Below are 21,791 nucleotides of genomic sequence, written 5' to 3'. Positions count from 1 at the left end.
GGACCCCTCCTCCTCTTGAGACCTTCCCTTCCCCCATCCTCCTCCCTGCTGATGATTTTTTTTTCATTTGACTCTCTCCTCTGGTTATTGTTGTTCAATGAAGGAATTGTGTTTGTTTGAAAGCAATCTGTATTCTATTAAGTGAAAGCAAAAAGCACTGCAAAGCAACATACAATTATGTTAAGGCCCCTTCTTGCATCATGTGCACCAATCGCCTCCTAGCATTACAAGCACTGCAATCCAGAGCACAGCAACAAACATTAGTGGCTTTCAGCTTCAAATTGCAGCCTCAAAGCATCCCTCATCCTTATGGCCCCGCGCTGTGCCCCTCTAATAGGGCTGGTCTCTGGCTGTTCAAACTCAGCCTCCAGGCACTGAGCATCTGCAGTCCAGCCCTGAGTGAAGCTTTCACCCTTCTCTTCACAAATATTATGGAGCATAAGCATAGGAATATTGTCATCTGCCATGTCCAGCTTCTCATACAGGCATCACCAGCGGGCTTTTAAACGGCCAAATGCACACTCCACAGTCATTCTGCACTTGCTCAGCCTGTTGTTGAGCTGCTCCTTGCTGCTGTCAAGTCGCCCTGTGTATGGCTTCATGAGCCATGGCATTAAGGGGTAGGCGGGATCTGCTAGGATCGCAGTGGGCATTTCGACTTCCCTTACCATGATCTTCTGGTCAGGGAAGAAAGTTCCTGCTTGCAGCTTCTTGAACAGGCCAGTGTTCTGAAAGATGCTTGCATCATGCACCTTTCCGGACCAGCCTGTGTTAATGTCTGTGAAACACCCACGGTGATCCACAAGCTCCTGGAGAACCATTGAGAAATACCCCTTGTGATTAATATACTCGGTGGCTAGGTGGTCTGGTGCCAGAATTGGAATGTGCATGCCATCAATCACCCATCCGCAGTTAGGGAAGCCCATTTGTGCAAAACCATCCACAATGTCATGTACGTTGCCCAGAGTCACGGTCTTTCAGAGATTAATGGCCCTGCACGCTGCCGTCAACACGACTCCAACAGTCGACTTTCCCACTCCGAACTGGTTAGCGACTGATTGGTAGCAGTCTGGAGTAGCCAGCTTCCACAGTGCAATTGTCACACGCTTCTCCAGCGACAGGGCACCTATCATTCTCATGTCCTTGCGCCACAGGGCTGAGGCGAGCTCATCACACTGTCCCATGAATGTGGCTTTCCTCATGCGAAAGTTCTGCAGCCACTGCTTGTCATCCCAGACATGCATCACAATGTGATCCCACCACTCAGTGCTTGTTTCCCGAGCCCAAGAGCAGCATTCCACTGTGGTCAGCACCTCCGTGAATGCCACAAGCACACTCATGTTGTAGCTAGTATGCATGGTGAGATCAATGTCACACTCCTCTTGTCTTTGTAGTTTAAGGAATAACTCCACTGCCACTTGTGATGTGTTGGTCAGTGCGAGCAGCATATTGGTCAACAGCTCGGGATCCATTCCTGCAGCCCGAAAGAGGCAGGGCAGAGCGCACAGTACACAAATGGTTGAAAGATGGCGCCAAATGTGGAAGGAAGCACATGTGGAAAGAAGCTGGGATGCGAAGCAATGCATCACGGGGCATTGGGACAGTACCCAGGATGCCCTGTGGCCTCTTCCGCCTTCCCACAAGTCTTAGCGGCAAAAGAGAAGGAGGTGCTCTGTGGGATAGCTGCCCAGAGTGCACCACTCAGAATAGTGCCACAAGTGTGAACATGCTATTGCGCAGGCAGCTGTCAGTGTGAACACACAACAGCGGTTTTCCTTCGGCGCTGTAACTGCTGGCAATGTAACTTTGCAAGTGTAGATGTGCCCTTAGTAAACAATCTTGATGATGCACAAGATGGGAAAAGTATCCTCAACTTTGATGATTAAATTAAATCAGCAGAAATTATTCCACACGCACACAAAATATCTGAGTCACTGTCACTGTCCCTTTTGAAAGACGTAGACCCGTACTTTGAATAAAAACTGGTAGGACTAATTACAGGCCATCTGCTGCTAGTAAGTTTCCTTCATTTTACCTTCATGACCCATGTTATTGAGAGACATCGTCTCTGTCATGTCATATTTCCATCAATCTCCCCCACTAAGGAATTTAATAAAGAAGCCAATCAACAATATAACATCAGAGCAAATTCAGAGCGATAACAGGGAATCCCTCAGTTTGCATAATTTACTCCCATGTCTTTTATGCTAACATAAAATTCTGGCTTGCTTGCTTAGGCCTCACTCCTGTAGCCAGATCTGCACAGAGCCATGTTGACTTCTGCAGGGGACCACATTGGCACAAGTCTGCACTCTTGTCGATTGTTATTTCAGGATTGGGACCTTATCGTTGTATCACCTTACCATGAAACTTGCATTCCCCCTTCACATTACTTTTGGACTTGGGCAGTTGAATCTAAAAGCTTATCTACATTTGGAGGTTTTCAGGATTTGCTGTTTCTGATTAGGTACTCCTGATTAACAAGATGTGTGGATTCTCTTATTCCAGAATTAGTGCCCTATTCCAGAATTAGTTTAATCCACTTTGGATGTGAGTTGAACTAATTTGGAAAAAGACTCTTACTCTGGTATAAGAGCATCCACACATTAGTTAATGAGGAATGAATAATTAATCCACTTTTAATTCACACCCTTTCTTATTCCAGATTAATTTTCATGTGTAAAAAGGCTGCAGCGTCCGTGCTGAAAGGCCAAAAGAAAACAGTGAAGTAAGAAAATCACTAGTAAGAGGGTGTGAATTACACTTTATTCCAGCTCCTCAGTTTGCAAATTACATCAGTTTAGACATGTTGGTAAATTAGTAGATGTAGGTGCAAGAAAGACTTGCATCGTTCTCAAATTTAGCTCATAATGGATAAGAACAGCAGAACTAATTCTGGACATTCTTGGGGTTATACTGTGCTCTTTTTTTTTTTTTGTCCCCCATCCCAAATAGAGTATTAAAGCAAACCCTGATCATGAAAAGGCTGAACGATTAAATTTGCTAACTTTGTGATGGAAACTCTTTGATATCTTCTTTGGATCTGGCAAATATGTGCCTACAAATTCTGATTGGTTGATGCCTCAGGAGGTTCTTAAAATTTCCCTCATCACAGTTTGGTGTATCAGCAGTTCTGAGGGTCTTAACAAAGATTTTCATACCAGTAATTGGCTTTGCTGAGGGTTTGCAGTAATTTTTAACAGGAAAATGACTCTTTACCCCCAGAGACTTTAACTTCTTTAAAAGAGAGACCAAAGCAAAATTCCATCTGAAAACTGCTCATTCTTGGATCTATTTGTAGGCACATCCTGAATGGAAAGTTTAGCAGAAGAGCGGTTTGGTCACAGGGAATAATACTTAAAGTCACCGATTCCACAGGTTTTAGAATTCCTAGATTAAGGGCTATCACCAGGCCTTGATTTTAATACAGTAGGAAGGTAAAGGTGGTCACCCTGATCAAAGTAAACAAGACCAAAATATGCAGAGCAATCTGTCCTAGTGGCCGTGTATTGTAAAGGTTCTGAGTTTGGCAAAATTGTTGCAACATCTGCATATTAAGGGGTGTGGGATTTAAGTGTGGTGCTGCAAGCTATGGAGGAGCAACCTTGTCTTTCCCAGTGGTATAACTACCCTTCCAGCCCACTGAGTCCTCTTTCTTTTAGAATGGAGTTCTTCTGTGCAGTCAGGGTTGAGCCATGAAATTGGGGCCCAAGAAAGAGCTGGGATAAAGCTGAGCAGGGGAGACTGAAAAGCACGCCTCCTTTGTTTAATCTCTCCCTGATGCTGCTCCCTTCCTCTGTCACTCCCATCTCCCCATTTTCCCTAGGCTTGTGCAACTGGAATCATGATCAGGCTGAACTGTGCTCTCTAGACATAATGCTGATCCTAATTGGCTGGAAGGTGGTGGTGGTGGTGATCATTAAATGAGGTTCACTTTCACATCTGAGAGCACTGTCTTGTAGCGCTGCCTGTTCCTGCTGGCACAAGAAGCTGGATTTAGTTCAGCATTCAAACCCAGGGTTCCCTGGGTTTGGTGGTGCACTACCTCTAAACAACTGCTGTCTTGAGGTCTTTTATTAATGGTTCTACTTTGCTCATAGTAGGTCCTGGCTAGACTGTGCAAATGACCTATTTAGCAGGCCTTTATTTATTTATTTTATTTTTTTGGCTACATTCATCTTAATTATTAACAGGGAAGTATGAGAAATAAGGTTTAGACAAAGACAGCATTGGAGGACTCAAGTAGGAATGGAGGACAAGAAGAATAATACAAAATAGCTAGTGATTAGCAAGGATGGAATTGCATGGTGAGGTGTAAAGAGCCAGTGGATGTGTAGGTGATAAATATTTAATGGCATGGAAGAATGAGCAAAAGTAGTGGGGAAATAAATCGGTGATTGTTAATTTAATAGTGGAAGGCAAAAATCGAGAATACAGTCAGAGATGTCACTGAAGCAGAGAAGCAATGCCCTGGTTGCAACTAGAAATGTCTTATACAGTTTGTGTGGAAATGATTGTTGTTAAATAGCACATGATGAGAGGAGCTCTCCTATCCAGATTTCATTTGTCCACCAGGCTGAAAGGATAGTGCTGCCATTTACCTGATGCTAATGTTTGCTTTGCATGGCAAAACTTACCTATCTATTTAGTGTTTTTAATAGTGATGTCAGGAAGAAGCTGTATAGCATAGCAATAGTCATTTAGCAAGATTTGTGGACCAACTTGTTGGTACCAGAATAGCAGGAAACTGTCAGTTTTGCAAGGAGTGTTCAAAGGTAACATATAGAGTCAGTGGAGAGAGGAAGGGTATTGGCTTGCAATATAGATTAGATACTTTATTTTCTTTCCAGGGAAGGCATTGCAGGTGTATTCCTGAATTCCGTTTGGTAGGAGGCCCCATGAAGGGCTGAATGATTGAGTTAGAAAATGGAAGTTACCCAGTGGAGTCTAATCATTCAGCTGTTTTTATAGAAGATACTTTGTGAAATAACTGTCCAGAATACTATGTAAAATGCAGTTTTAAAGTATTATTTCTTCAAGATTAGTCTGCCTGCGTTTGATTACAATCCAAACCTAAATTCATCTTGAATTTATTAGTCTATAGAGTTCCTGTTATTTATAGAACAGCTTGATTTTGGTCATATGTGATTTTCATTATTTTTTGAACTACTGTTTTTTATTGCTTAAGTTTTAAAATGTTGTTCCTTTCTTTCTCTGTAGTGGTACATGTGCAACACAGAGCAGTTGTGTGAATCTCTTCAACCTATCTTTGTCCAGAGTTACCTTGACCAGGGAACACAGATCTTCTTAAACAACAGCATTGAGAAATCAGGCTGGCTCTTTATCCAGCTCTATCACTCTTTCGTGTCCTCAGTTTTTAGCCTGTTTATGTCTAGGACATCTATCAATGGGTAAGTGAAAAGGTGGTACTAGTTCAGTTTTTTGTAAACGAAGATAGGATAAGAAAACTCTGGATTTGGATTACCAGGTGCTCCGTCCTGCCACTTGATGCCCCGCCATGCAGAGAGTAATCAGGTCTTTTCCAAGATACACTTAGCTTCATTTTCTTCATTCTGTCAAATGCATCTAAACTACCTTTATGTAAATTATTTGATCTATGTATTCAATGACATTTTACTAATTTCAGTTAGGCTGTGATAAAAGAAAAATGTAAATATCTAGCAGGTCAGAAAAGCCTGTACCTTTTTAAATGATAAAGAATCCTACCTCCTATTTTAAAAAAAAAATTGGCAAAAGAAGATCATGGGACTCTAAATTAGAACATAAGGGCTACTTTTTCTCCGTTTGCTCCCAAATTTACCATAGAGTAGGGGTGCCCTCCTCGTGCTTCAACAGTTATTTCCCCCCACTATTTTTACTTACCTTCCCGTCTCTAGAGAGCATATGTGGTGGTGACTATTCTAATTGAAGATGGTTGTATGAAACCATCTCTGCAGCACAACCCAGGAGGATAGCTCCTGCATTTATTGGTGAGATTGCTGCAGAGCATTTGAAAATTCTTCTTCCACTTTCCTTTCAAGGCTGCGTGCATTGCCTCTGTAGTTCTACTGGGAATGGAGCAAGAGACAAGATACAGAAACCTAGCCTAGATTTCGTGCATAATACAATATGGAACAGTTACCACAGGGCCATGGGCTTAGACTCAAACCCCACTCTGGAAATCAGTCTTTTTGGGTGTCCACTAGGGCTCAGTGGGGGAAAAAAATTTTGTCCCATGAGAATTTTTGAGATTTAAAATAATTTTCCGCTCCTGAATCGGGACAAAAGTCAAAATCTCAAACTTTTATGAATTGATAGTGTAAAAAAACACCACCATGCAAAAACCTTCAGATCTAGTCAATTGAAACATTTTGTTTAAATTCATTTTGATTTCAACTTTATTATTTAACATTTATTAACTAACTTGATGATGAAACAAATTCAAACCGAAAAAGTGATGTTTTGATAATTTAATTTTATACACCACATGGGATGCTTGGAGGCCTAAAGCTATATTAAAGCTTTTGTGGTACACTTAAGCTTGTAAAATTGGTCAGCACAATATTCAGTGCTATCTTCTAACCCTTAAAACAGTGGTTTTCAAACTTTTGTACTTGTGACCCCTTTCACATAGCAACCCTCTGAATGCGACCCCCCCCGCTTTATAAATTAAACACTTTTTAATATATTTAACACTATTATAAATTCTGTCGGCAAAGCAGGGTTTGGGGCGGGGGCTGGCAGCTCGCAACCTCCCATGTAATAACCTCATGACCCCCCTCAGGGATCCCAACCCCCAGTTTGGGAACACGTGCTTTAAAATATAAAATCTATTTGTGTATCATTTTGTTTCTGGGCAGTCAAGGAACCCATCCCAAACAAGATGTCAAGCTTGACTGGTGGGTATCTTGGCTAGGGCTGGGGGGAGAGAGAGTGAGTGAAGAGAAGCTTATTAAACAGGCAAGCTTGGCCAATATTATTCTGTTGGTCTCTTCCTTGATTGGCTTCAGATGGACATAAAATTACACAGTGAACCCAAATTCCAGATTCTGAAGGCTGTTCATTTGGTATCCTCATTTCTGCAGACTATACAAAAATTCCCTTACTATTACAATCTCTTCCCTTCCCCACCCCACTCCACCACAATCAGGCATATGTCCAAGTTCACCTCAGGTCTGATACTTTGTGGAGAATGCATTTTATTATAGCTACATGCTTGACCTTTTTTTTTAAACTTCCCTTGTTTGGCTACACAGTATGATCTGAGAATAGTGTCTCGTTACTATGGCTAGAAAAATTATCTTTCACCTTATTTTCCAACCAGATGTTCAAGTGAGCTTTCCTGTGGAGTTCTTAGTTACTTGTAGCTTTATATATAGGTCCCTTTGGTCTCCCCTTTTTCCTTTCTCCTCCATCTTTCTTTTTCTCGAACACTTTCTAGTGCTTTGAATGACACCTCACAGTGACTTTAGGAACAATAGCCATGAGCCAATTATACAGTGTAGACTGATATAAATGTACTGCAAGAGGGCTCTGCTTATATGGGCTGTACTCTACATTTAACACTCCCCCCCCCCTTAGCCTCTGTGCTAGAAATTTAACTGATGGTTTCTTCTATTTCACTTAATTCAGTGTGTATCCATTACTAATAAATTCTACCTTTCCTGGGTGACTTCTTTCTCACCCATCATCCTGTTACATCATCTTTGCTGCTTATTCTCTTTAGTTTCCTTGCCCTTGCTCTTGATCATAAATCTGTATACTGCTATGGCCTATTTGTACTAGTCATTGTCTTTCCTAAGTTTGACTTCATACCTCAAGGTAGACAGAAATAATATTCTTTATTCCCCCTTGCATCAGTTACTGACCAATTCTTTCTTCCCCATCTGCTGTCCAAACTCTTTCATCCTCTGAACTTCTGTCACAACAGCTGTAATCTTACAATATATACTCTTCAAACAGTCACAGGTGGAGATGTCATTGACATGATCTGTAGAGAATCCAATTGTCACCTGCAGCCAATTCCTTAATGAATTGCTCATTTTCTATTCCACATCCTTTTCTGTCACATATAGGAGCTTCATCTAGCAGCCTCGACCACTGAAGTTGAGTCACTACATCATACAGTTCTAAAAATAATCCTTTTTCTCTCCCACTATTCCAAACATGTTACCCTGTCTGCTCTTCACATTTCTTCACGGGCTTCCTTTCCATTTCCACATAAAATTCTTCATGCTTTGTGCCTACCTACATCTCTGCTTTCACCTCCTATTTCCTCTTATCGGGTCCTTTAGGGCCAAATCCCACTTGCTGTGCTCACATGAGGTCAGTTGCCTGTTGAAGCCAGAGAGTCATCTCATGCAAGTACAAAGAGCAGGATTTGGGCTTTGTCTCTTCTTCCCGCTCTTGGCTTTGTCCCTTTTTTGTATGACTCCCTTCTCTTAGAACTGCGTCCCTCTTTCCAGGAACCAAATGACTTCCCTCTGCCCATCAGATTTCTTCGTAAAGCCCACACCAATGCTATCTGCATGCATTTGTTGTTTGATCTTTCAACCTGCGTATTGCATTTGTCTAAATTAGATTGCAAATTCCTCTGAGCAGGGACCTTATCTGTTACTTGTTTGAAATAATTTACAGAGTGCAATAGGAGCATCAAGAATTTAAAGTCTTCCCTGTTTAAGTTTGCACAAAATCAGACACTGCCATCTTTACATTTCAGGTTGCTGGGAAGAGGCTCAATGTTTGTATTTTCACCAGAACAATTTCAGAGACTACTCAAAATAAACCCAGAGTGGAAATCCCACAGACTTCTCGATTTAGGGGCTGGAGATGGAGAGGTCACTAAAGTCATGAGTCCTCACTTTGAAGAAATCTATGCCACTGAGTTGTCTGAAACTATGATATGGCAGCTTCAGAAAAAGAAATACAGGTATTGTACTACATAGGTTGACTTGATGTAATACTTGATGTGAAGGACGTAGCAACTGCCTTTAATATTTTATGACTATTATGTGTTCCATCTATTTTATTATTGTCTTGCTTGCTATATGATTTCAGGGGATGATAGTTGAGGCATGAGCTGACCTGCACATAGATAGGAAGGCAGACAAACACCATTTATCAATGCAGTGCAGAGAACAACGGCTTTAAAGTCTATCCTGACCCCCACGATGGGGTGCATAAGAGATGCAGGGTGACAAACAGGTTCAAGAGATATAGACTGGCAAAGAGCTTTGGAACCGATAAATGGACAGCTCTGAGACATGAGAGAGACAGGGATTTCGGGGAAACAGACTGAACCCCAATTCTGAGAAGTGGAAATGTCTGGATAAGTGAGGCACATCTAAGCTTTAGGTGAGACAGTTATGCGTGTAGACTTTTTGTTGTTTTAAAGACTGTTGTGCTGTGTTTGCTTTTGTTGTTGTGCTTTGTTTGTAGTGTTGAGATTAAACACTGTTTTGTTTTGAAAGTGTTGGTTTGTGGCACTGTAATCACAGCTCTTGAAAGGAAGTCTTGCAGGTAGCTGAATCCAGTCAGGCCTGCTGAGTAATCAGTTAGTGCACAAGGTACTATATCTCAGGAGCCAGTCTAAAGAATGGGGGATGTGTGAGGTTCCACCCCAGAACAGGTGAATGCAAGAGGCCTAACACCTGAAGGGTCGCACTCTCAGAGACTGAGAGGAGACCAAGACGTAGCTACTGTGACACTTGAGCTTTGCTATTTCTCCAAATTGTATCAAATTTAATACCAGGGTAGCACATTTCTGTAAATATTTTTATGTAGTAATTCCAAAGAAGGTCCAAACTCAGATGTTTCTGTGGTGGGGTATATAAAGCTGTCCAGTGGTTGGCTGGGAGAATGTTAATTCCCTCTTGCCTAGAGGAGTGGAAAGACCATATCTATAGGCATGGCTACACTTGGGTTTTAGTTCGTACGAACTCGAGTTAGTATGGATTGAAAAAGCTTGCATACACATGATGCAAATGCTTAAAGCGCACTAACCCCCTGTATGGTGTGAATTTTGCAGTCCTCTTGCAAAGTGTACAAAGTTTGTTGCAAATTGAGTTAGTGTGGACTGTTTGTGTGGACGCCATGCTGCTGTGGAGTACTTTGGCAATCCTCCACCTGCTATCCCACTGCTTTGTGGGCATCTGTGATCCACCTGCCTGTTTACCTGTGTACCCTTTGCTGCTCTGGGGTCAAATTGACCAGATGTCCCCTCTCCTGTTTAAAAAACTTGACCAGGGCCAGAATTTGCTCATTTGCTGCTGGATTCAAATGTATCAGTATTAATGTGATATTATCCAGAAGCTGTACAACATTCCTCAAGCAGCTGCTTGTAACCATGATCTAGTCCTTGATCTCCTCACCATTTGAGGACAATCAGCAGTGCAAGTAGCTCTTGTGACAAGCCACAGCAATAAGAAACTCTTCAAGGAGATCTCCAAACAGATGGCCAAAAAGGGTCACAGCTGGAACGCCTTTCAGTGCCATATAAAAACCAAACAGCTAAAGCAAATGTTACAAAGATAGAACAGAAAATCCAGTGCTGTCTCTTCAATCTTCCTATTTCTTGAGGAGCCGGACAAGATTTTTAGTTGTCATGCCACTACGGAGCCCAACGCCTGCCCCCGGTATAGCAGCCTCTAAGCGACCACAGTGCTCTGTCAGCCTCTGGCAGACCTGCAAGTGATGCAGGAAAGACTTCTATCTAGAGGAGTACTAAATCTCCTCAGAAAAAACACAGCTCTAAGAGATCTGCAGTATTGGAGATCCCAAGCCAAGAGCACTAAATTGAAGTCCTCGAGCTCATCTAAATCACAAGGTACCCATTGGTCAGTACCAAAGAAGCATGACCGAGGTTCTATGGGCTCTGCACCAAAGAAGTCAGTACTGCCTGCAGCATGTTTAATATCTTGACCAACAGAGCAGCAAATATTAGCACCATATGCGCTGCCCTCGGTGCTGCAGGCCTCTACATTCACAGTTCACCAGGTTCCTGTGCAACCTCACCTGATGCTGCAGGAGTTCAGATTTTCCAGGGATTTGTTAATCTCCTGTAAATCTGAATGTCCTTTTATTGAACTCAGTTAGACTTCTGCTATCTTTGGTACCTTGCCTATCACCAGTACTGCCTAATACCGTTTTACTCATGTGTACAGAGAGACAAACCATCACTCCTCCTTCATCTCCTCCTCCATTAGACTTTGTAGATGAGAGTTCTTCAGACTCTCAAATATCTGTTCAGGGATCTTATGATTATCTGTCTAGACTAGACTCTCCTGAGCTTACTCCATCAAGGGATACTTCAAGGCTCACGAGGCCCCAACTTCCTCAGCATCCTCCTTGGTATGATGAATCCTGGATCCCTCCCCTGTTCCCATATGGCCTCTCAAATGACCACATTGGGATCCTGGGCTGCATGCTATAGTAAAGAACAAAATTGCCAGACACCTAGATGAACATAATTTGTTGGGGAAGAGTCAACATGGTTTTTGTAAAGGGAAATTATGCCTCACCAATCTACTAGATTTCTTTGAGGGGGTCAGCAAGCATGTGCACAAGGGAGATATAGTGTACGTAGATTTTCAGAGAGCCTTTGACAAGATCCCTCACCAAAGGCTCTTAAGCAAAGTAAGCTGTCATGGGATAAGAGGGGAAAGTCCTCTCATGGATTGGTAACTGGTTAAAAGATAGTTAACAAAGGGTAGGAATAAATGATCAGTTTTCAGACTGGAGAGAGGTAAATAGTGGTGTCCCCAAGGGGTCTGTACTGGAATCAGTCCTATTTAACATATTCATAAATGATCTGGAAAAAGGGAGTAAACAGTGATGTGGCAAAATTTGCAGATGATACAAAACTACTCAAGATAGTTAAGTCCCAAGCAGACTGCGAAGAGCTACAAAAGGATCTCTCAAAACTGGGTGACTGGGCAACAAAATGGCAGATGAAATTCAATGTTGATAAATGCTAAGTAATGCACATTGGAAAACATGATCCCAACTATACATATAAAACAATGGGGTCTAAATTAGCTGTTATCACTCAAGAAAGAGATCTTGGAGTCATTGTGGATAGTTCTGTGAAAACATCCACTCAATGTGCAGCAGCAGGCAAAAAAGCAAACAATGTTGAGAATCATTAAGAAAGGGATATATAATAAGACCAAAAATATCATATTGCCTCTATATAAATCCATGGTACAGCCACATCTTGTATACTGAGTGCAGATGTGGTCGCCCCATCTGAAAAGAGATATATTGGAATTGGAAAAGGGCAACAAAAATTATTAGGGGTATGGAATGGCTTCCATATGAGGAGCGATTAATAAGACTGACTTTTCAGCTTTGAAAAGAGATAACTAAGGGGGATGTGATAGAGGTCTATAAAATCATGACTGGTTGTGGAGAAAGTAAGGAAGGCATGCCAATCTATAAAAAGGGAAATAAGAACAACCTGAGGAATTACATACTAGTCAGATTAATTTCTCTACCTGGAAAAATAACGGAGCAAATAATTAAGCAATTTGCAAACATCTAGAAGATAGTAGCGTGATAAATAATAGTCAGCATGGATTTGTCAAGAACAAATCGTGTCAAACCAGCCTCATAGCTTTCTTTGACAGGGTAACAAGCCTTGTGGCTGGGGGGGAAGTGGTAGACGTGGTACATCTAGACTTTCGTAAAGTTTTGATACTGTCTTCCGTGACCTCATCCACAAACTAGGGAAATGCAACGTTGATGGGGCTACTATAAGGTGGGTGCATAATTGGTTGGAAAACCATTCCCAGAGAGTAGTTATCAGTGGTTCACAGTTATGCTGGAAGGGCATAACGAGTGGGGTCCTGCAGGGATCGGTTCTGGGTCCAGTTCTGTTCAATATCTTCTTCAGTGATTTGGATAATGGCATAGAGAGTACACTTGTAAAGTTTGTGGACGATACCAAGCTGGGAGGGATTGCGAGTGCTTTGGAGGATAGGATTAAAATTCAAAATGATGGACAAACTGGAGAAATGGTCTGAAGCAAATAGGATGAAATTCAATAAGGACAAATGCAAAGTACTCCATTTGGGAAGGAACAATCAGTTGCACAGATACAAAATGGGAAATGATTGCCTAGGAAGGAGTACTGCAGAAAGGGATCTGGGGGTCATAGTAGATCACAAGCTAAATATGAGTTAACAGTGTAATACTGTTGCAAAAAAAAAAAAAAAAAAAAGCAAACATCATTCTGGGATGTATTAGCAGGAGTATTGTAAGCAAGACATGAGAAGTAATTCTTCCACTCTACTCCACGCTGATTAGGCCTCAACTGGAATATTGTGTCCAGTTCTGGGCTCCACATTTCAGGAAAGATGTGAACAAATTGGAGAAAGTCCAGAGAAGAGCAACAAAAATGATTAAAGGTCTAGAAAACATGACCTATGAGGGAAGATTGAAAAAATTGGATTTGTTTAATCTGGAGAAGAAGACTGAGAGGGGACATAACAGTTTTCAAGCACATAAAAGGTTGTTACAAGGAGGAGGGAGAAGAATTGTTCTTCTTAACCTCTGAGGATTGGACAAGAAGCAATGGGCTTAAATTGCAGCAAGGGCAGTTTAGGTTGGACATTAGGAAAAGCTTTGTAACTGTCAGAGTGATTAAGCACTGGGATAAATTGCCTTTTGGAGGTTGTGGAATCTCCATCATTGGGGATTTTTAAGAGCAGGTTGGACAAATCTGTCAAGGATGGTATAGATAATACTTAGTCCTGCCTTGAATGCAGGGGACTGGACTAGATGACCTCTTGAGGTCCCTTCCAGTTCTAGGATTCTATGAAAATGAAGTATTTTTTCACACAATGCACAGTCAGTCTGTGGAATTCCTTGCCAGAGGATGCTGTGAAGGCCAAGACTATAAAAGGGTTCAAAAAAAGAACTAGATAAGTTCATGGAGGATAGGTCCATCAATGGCTATTAGCCAGGATGGGCAGATATGATGTCTCTAGTTTCTGTTAACCACAAGCTGGGAATGGGCATCGTTGGATGGATCACTTGGTGTTTACCTGTTCTGTTCGTTCCCTCTGGGGCACCTGGCATTGGCCACTGTTGGAAGACAGCATACTGGGCTGGATGGACTTTGGTCTACTCCAGTATGGCTGTTCTTATGTTCTTATACTGCCAGTAATTCTCCGAGATACCCAGTGCTTATGGGGAATGGCAGGGTCAATACTCCCCAATATCCTCTCCCCACTTCAGGAGAAGTTTGAAGAGCAAGAGACGAGGGCTGGTGAGGTTGCTACTGCTCAGACAAATGTTTCCTCATCCTCCCTGGATGAAGCTGTTATGCCCCCTCTATCTGCTGTGGACAACTTCAAACAGTCTCAAGACTTGATGAAGAAAGTGGCAGACACTCTTCAAATATTGCTGGAAGAATTCAAAGAGACACAGCTTAAGTTGTTGGACATTCTTTCTATACCATCTTTGGCCATGTGGTTCTCCACATAAATGAGGCATTGTTTGAATCTGCCAAGACAATTTAGCAGACTGTACTCTACCCCACTTCCTCCCGCCCCAACAAGAGGGCAGACAGAAAGTAGTATGTTCAGACGAGGGGTTCAGAATTGTTATTTTCCTACCCTACCTCTAACTCCTTGGTTGTGGAGGCAGCACCATTCAGAGGCTTCACATAAGGATCACAAGTGCTTAGATCATTAGAGCTATTCCTCTGCTGTCCTGCAGTGCAGAATTGGTAATTATCAGGTGATCTTGGAAAAATACAACTATCTTAGTTATATGAAATTTATTTCCTGTATTGAACACCTTTCACAAGAGCAATTTCAGGCCATTATTGTGGAATGACAGCTCCTAGCCAGAACAGCTTTATGGGTCTCTGTCGACACTGACACTACTGCATCTCCACAGCTGTAGTTACGTGTCAAGCCTCATGGCTGCAGTCATCAGGATTTCTGCGTGAAGTCCAAAACACTGTAGAGGATCTCCCCTTTGATGGTCTTCAATTATTTAATGAATCCACAGGTGAGTCTGTGCATTCTCTGAAGGATTCCAGGGTGACCCTTCGTTCACTGGGCATATTGCATCAGGCAAACAAGAGGAGATTGTTAGTCTCAGACAGTTGAGATCCCACCCAGCTCAGTTTTCCATCTACTATAAGGCCTAGTAGCTGCCTAAAAAGAAACCCAGAAGGCAGAGGGAACAATTCTCAACAGCTGAATTTGAATCGATGCAACAGCCACCATCTACATAGTGCTTGTTTTGATGTCTCAGTCAAGAGCCTCAAACACCTCCATGATCTGGATTTGATGCTGAATTATCTTGCCCTTTCCTTCCTCCCACCTTTTGGGGATCATCTCTCCCTTTTTCACACCTCATGGGAGCAGATTACCTCCAACAGATGAGTTTTGGAGGTTATAACATCGGGCTACTCCATCCACTTCCACTCCATAGCCCCCTTGAACCCCACTTCTCCATCTCTTTTTTTTTCAGGGACACATCTCACAAACCTCTCCTGAGACAAGAGGTTCTCTCCTTCCTGCATAGGGGCCATGGGACCAGTACCCACTCAGTACACAGGAAGGGGATTCTATTCAAAGTACTTTCTGATTCCCAAAAAGAAGGGAGGGCATTTCTAGATCTCACAATACTGAATCCTTTGTCAAGATACAGAGGTTAAAGATGGTAACACTTGCAGCTATCACTCCGTCCATGAATCTGGGGGACTGTTTTGCAACCCTTTACCTTCAGGACACATACTTTCGTGTCACAATACATCTCTCTCAGAAGAGATGCCTACCACTAGTGTCAGGACCACTATCAGTACTGAGTCTTGTCTTTCAGACTCCCTACTACTACCAAAATATTTACAAAAATTATGGTATTAATCACCACACAGCTTAACCAATGGGAAGTAATTATCTTCCTCATTTCAACAAACATCTCAAGTGGCATTCCTACATCAAAGTTCGAACTACTGCAAAGAAAGCTATGTCTCTCTTCTGCATGCTCATCCTTCAACTCAACACTGCACAGTCTTCCCTCTTCACTCTAAAGTTGATAGAGTTCATAGGGGCCACTCTCTATGCCAGGACTTCCGGAGCCTACCACCAAGAGGACAGGTTTCTCACTCTGACACACTAAATAGCATGAGTCCAAATGAGCCCACAGGTCACTGACAGATTGTGCCTGCAGCCCCTCTGGCACATGGCAGCATGTACCTTTGTCACATTGCACACAGACTGATATCTATGCTGCTTCCAAGCCTGGCTCAGGACAGCTCATATTCCCAACAGAGACAGTCTAAACAAGTTGTTCTCTATTCCTAGCTGTGTGCTAGTCTCTCTCAACTAATTGAAGAATCTGGACTACATGTGCTCAGGGGTTCACTTCGGTCTTCCTCCTCCCATTTTCACAATGGTTTTGGACGCATCCCTCCTGGGATGGGGAGCTCTTCTATGGGGCCACACTATCCAGGGAAGATGGTCTGCCCAGGAGTCTACTCTACATATCAACATTCTGAAGCTCAGAACAATATGATATACTTGCTAGCACTTCTTCTCCATGATAGGTCAATCGCTCCATATAATGACAGACAACAAGTTGAGTATGCACCACATAAATTGACAAAGGGGTGCTAGATTCCGCCCCCCCCCCACACACACACACACTGCTCAAAGACAATCAAGTTATGGAACTAATGCATAGCTCAATGTATCCTTATCTTGGCCTGGACTCCAAAACACTATTGCCAACTACGTCAGTAGACACTTCACCCAAGATCATGAGTGGGAACTCAATAGAGCCCAAGTAAGAAAAATCTGTCAGAGTATGGGTCTTCTGAACATAAATCTTTCAGCCACTGCTGCCAAAAGGAAATGTGTGAATTCTGCCAAGGGGAGATCTTGGTTGCCATTAAATGGGGGATGCCTTTCTCCTCTCTTGGTCAAAGAGTCTCCTTATATGCCTTCCCTCCAACTCTGATCCTCAGAGTTCTAAACAAAACAGAACAGGACAAAGCCACAGTAATTTTGATTGCACCAACCTGGCCAAAACTAGTATGGTTTCCTTACCTCATTCACTTCTCATCCCAGCTAGCCATCAATCTCCTGCTGACATTCAGCCTTCTCCCTCAGGATTCGGGAAACGTTCATTATACCAACTTGGATGCTCTCCAGCTCAAGCCTTGGTACCTAGATAGGTCTCGGGATTAGAACTCCCTTGCTTCAGAGAGATTCAAGAAGTCTTTTCGAACAGCAGAAAGGAACTCACCAGGAAAATTTACCTTCAGAAATGGAAGAGATTTTACCACTGTTACGCCTACCTTTGCCCTGTCTCTTGTCGACTCACTCCTCTTGGAGGTCCTGGAATTCCTGTTCACTCTGAAGAAAGGAGGTCTTTTGTTAAAGCTCCATTAAGGTCCACCTAGAGGCCATCACAACTTTTCATTCTCCTGTGGAAGGTTTTTTGGTATTTGCTCATTCTGCAACTTCGAGATTCATCGAAGAATTATCAAACCTCTTCCTAAATGTCAGAGAGCCCATCCCAGCCTGAGATTTGAACTTAGTTCTTAATTCTCTGATGAAAACTCCCTTTTAGCTGCTAGCTACGTGTACCTTTCTAAACCTTTCCATGAAAACAGCCCTTCTAGTGGCAATTACCTCCACTCAAAGAGTTGGTGAATTAGGGGCTTTGATGGCTGATCTGCCTTATATGGTCTTCAAGGATAACGTATGCCTCCAACCACCCATGGTTCCTACCCAAAATAGTCTCCAATTTACATATCAGACTTTTCATCCACTGTTTTCCACTCTAAATCCCATCAGACTAGGGAGGATGCTGCCCTTCATACTTTAGACATTAGAGGGTGCTAGTTTACTATTTGGAGAGGACCTAGCCTATTAAAATTTCTCCAAGACTATTATTCTCTATCACAGAGAGCTAAAGTAACACCAGTGTCCACCTAGACTTTCTAAATTGGGTTTCTGGCTGCATCCTCTTCTGCTGTGCAGCTGCTAATGTGCCATGCCGACCTATATCCTCAGTATGGACATGAGGATGGCTAGGGCACATGTGTGGACCAAACAAGCATTGCTGCTGAAAAAAACTGATCAAAGGCACATGAGTACCTCAAGTGGAGCATCCATAGTGGGACACATCTCGAAGAACTCATTTACTGTACCAGGTAAGTAACCTCTTCTTCCTCAGTGTCGTCGTCATCGTCATCATCCTTCTCCACCTGCTGGTGTTACTGCAGGTGCTGCTGTTGGCTTCCAAAACTGAAGCTACCTTGCTCTGAGAGTTCAGATAGAGCACAAACAGTTTCTGTGTGTTTTGCAAATTCCAGGTACTAGCAAAGTAATGCACTGCATTCTTGAATCCATGCTAGCTGACAGTGATTCAAAAATGGTGCTAGCCCACCCAGAAAGAGGGGAAGTATGGAATGGAAGAAGTAAAAGCATGGGATTTTTGGAGTTTGACCCCCCCCCCAAGTCCCAGAATTCCCCTGGTTTCTGCTATGCATCTCACAATGCTCAGCAAGAAAAATCCCAGAATGCACACAGTATACTGCATGCTTAATGCACATCCAGCTCCTGCTGTGTACACACAATGATGCAAATTAAAAGAGGGCAAAGCAACCCCATCTGCATGCTCTTAGTGTGGCTTACGTATTGCACACCAACCAGTGTATCCCCTCAGTGCGAACTAAGTCCCCCATGCAGACAAGCCCTATGTGCTCTCAGTATACTCCTTTTTCTTTTTGCGGATACAGACTAACACAGCTGCTACTCTGAAACCTGTCAGTATAAAGAGAGTGTCTGATAAAGGTAAGGTCAGCCTCAGTGGTAGGGAATTATCTCCTTCTCCTAATTGCTATAGGCAGGCTGTGTACTGAGAACTCTGCACTCAGCCTGCAGTTGTTTAACTGTAACACTTTCCATCTCTCTCTCTCTCTCTTTAGAGTGCTCGGTATAAATGAATGGCAGAACACAGGATTCCAGTATGACGTTATCAGCTGCTTGAATTTGCTTGATCGCTGTGATCAGCCACTGACTGTATTAAAAGATATTAGAAGTGTATTGGAGCCAACTAGAGGCAGAGTCATTCTTGCACTAGTTTTGCCTTTTCATCCATATGTGGAAAATGGTAAGTAGATACAGATTAAAAGATACTTGGGATCATAGGGGAAAGGTGTTTTAGGTTATAGTGTTGTGAATTAATACTGTCTAAAATAACTTTATATTTATCAGACTTAAAATGTTCTGATCAATATCTCTTAATTGCATGTTCAAAATTCCTAGAATTGTACATAAAACATATACTGTAAGTAGATGGACGCACTTGGACTGAAACTGTTCACTGCCCCTCCCCCCTCCTTTCACTACCATCAGTGAAAGACTGAGCAAATGTATGGGTCCTATACCATATCCTGAAGGCTCTCATACTTGGGCTCTGTTGGAGCAATGCGGGAAGCAAATTTCAGACAAGGGACCTCCACTGAATTCATGGTACAAGCAATCCCAGATATCTAGATCTAGATACTGTGAACAAGAGTACCTTAACTGATCTTTGCTGTGCAGTAGTGCATAGGGTGAGATGTCTCTTGGGTAGCTAGGATCAAACTATTTACAGCGCTATACTTCAGTGTCAGTGACTTCAGTTGCATCAAGAAATTCATCAGAGTGAGTAGTAATTAAAACAGTATTACTGATATATATATAAATACCTGATCATGTTTGTTTTACTCTGTATTAAATGATCCAGCATATCTCTTTTGAGGTTCACGTTTGATCATTAACTTTTATCCCTTTGTCTAAGTTTTGGAGAAGAATCTGAGAGCACTTTTCAAATATATCTGTTTTTTCCCTCAATGAGTATCATGAGCATCATGGCCTAAATCTTTAAAAGTTACTAGTGGTTTTATGTGCCTTAGTTCTGGGGCTGATTTTTCAGAGGATAGGTGTTCAGCACTTCTAAAAATCCAGCCCCTGTTAGGAGTCCCAATCTGGATTTTTTTTAATGAACCTATACAATGTTTCAAACATATCTGGATACAATTTCTTATTCTGTTTAATATGGAAAAGATTTTCTTCCTGTCCTAAATTTTCTATAAGATTCAAGTTAATAGTAAAATACAGTTCTGCCTGTGTAACAGTGTCTTTTATATTCTACATTGAAAAAATATAAGCAAAGTCTGTGATATGCAGTGATTGTATATTATCTTGTTTCTTGTGTACCTTATAATTATACACTTAAGTTTAATTTCTCTGTTTTGCAATCACTGATCCATCCAGGACCTGCTTTCCTGTCTTTTTCTTTCCGAGTCCTGCATCATGTTAGGTAACAACAATATTGAAAAAAAATTAATGCAACTTTCTAGCAAAACAGATGGTGGAGAAACAGAGAGAGAAATCTGAGGAATCCACTTTTACTTTCTCATGGTTCAATCCCCTAGTATCTAGTGGAAGGAGAATTGGCTATTGGACTAATAAGCCACTAGGACTTGAAAACATGTTCTCTGCATATGGAACTTCAAGACATTTCTTGTTAGAATCTTCTGTATGGCATCTTGTAAACCAGAAAGAAGCTTTGCTTGTGCTGGTGATCAGTGGCAAACGAGACATTTTGTTTCAGACAGCTTCATTTCCCTTGCTTTGTTGTTGCTGCTTTTCTCTAATCTCAGATCAGATCACAATGCTTTCCCTGATGGTCTTGTGTGACCTGCAGGGTGGTGTGTCATGATAGCTTTGGTAAGCCCTTATCAGTGAAGGCTGCTCCAGTTATGCAGTGTCTATCTCAAGTTCCCAAACTTGATTCACAGCTTGTTCAGGGTAAGCCCCTGGCAGGCCGCGAGACACTTTGTTTACCTGAGCATCTGCAGGTACGGCCGCTCGCAGCTCCCAGTGGCCGTGGTTCGCCGTTCCCAGCCAATGGGAGCTGCAGGAAGCGGTGGGCCGGCCCGCACCACTTCCTGTAGCTCCCATTGGCCGGGAACAGCAAACCACGGCCACTGGGAGCTGCAAGCGGCTGTACCTGCAGATGCTCAGGTAAACAAAGTGTCTTGTGGCCCGCCAGGGGTTTACCCTGGACAAGCCGCAATCCAAGTTTGGGAACCCTTTGTTTATCTTGAAACACATCCAGCATGTTTGTTACCCACTGCTATAGACTGGCTATCAGCAGCACTTCGATATTCCAGTTTTGTCTATCTGAAAGTGGATATCTCCATTGGTGTATATGTACATCTGGATATTTTTAAAGAAGTAATTATCTGTCTCTAAGTTTTGAACATGCCTGGTTCTCAATATATTTTAATTGTATTAAAAGCAATTTCTGATGAGACATTGACCAATAGCAAATAAGTAAAGAGCACTTTTTTTGCTTGGGGGAATGGAGATGGTAATAGTGAAGCAGCCATTGCATTTGATTAATTTTGACCTTTATGTTCTAAAAGTTGAATTTGGTACCTTCAGATTATGCAAACTGCTAGGACAAAACCTGTTCCAAGTTGTTACAAACTTCTAACAAGAAATGCCTTCCTTCTTTTCAGCAATTAAATAACCACAAACCTCTTACTAAATCCAGATGAAAGAAGAATCTCTTATATATGTGGTTTCAGATAATCAAATCAGGCAAGCACCAGACAGGACCACTAGATTCTTAGGACTTTTGCAGAGTAGACAAAGAACAATGGCTTTAATGTAAAGCTGGTCCTTAAAATAGAATTAGACTTAAATTTCAATTTTAACTGTCTATTTTAAGAGGCAAACTAACCATAAACTATATAATCACTTAAATGT

General features: G+C 42.1%; 1 protein-coding gene across 2 annotated transcripts in view; it reads left to right on the top strand.

The window, feature by feature from the left end:
• METTL9 (methyltransferase 9, His-X-His N1(pi)-histidine) overlaps nt 1-21,791 on the top strand; it is a 42,355-nt gene that overhangs the window by 9,773 nt on the left and 10,791 nt on the right. For both annotated transcript variants that reach the window (XM_073362182.1, XM_073362181.1), the window contains exons 2-4: nt 5,221-5,411; nt 8,720-8,929; nt 18,956-19,140. In XM_073362182.1, the coding sequence (XP_073218283.1) occupies nt 5,221-5,411; nt 8,720-8,929; nt 18,956-19,140 (586 nt within the window). The remainder of the gene's footprint in view (nt 1-5,220; nt 5,412-8,719; nt 8,930-18,955; nt 19,141-21,791) is intronic.

Source organism: Lepidochelys kempii, chromosome 10 (assembly GCF_965140265.1).
Source record: "Lepidochelys kempii isolate rLepKem1 chromosome 10, rLepKem1.hap2, whole genome shotgun sequence".
Lineage (NCBI taxonomy): Eukaryota > Metazoa > Chordata > Testudines > Cheloniidae > Lepidochelys > Lepidochelys kempii.
Note: the sequence above shows the minus strand (reverse complement) of the source record. Positions and strands in the feature narration are given on the sequence as shown.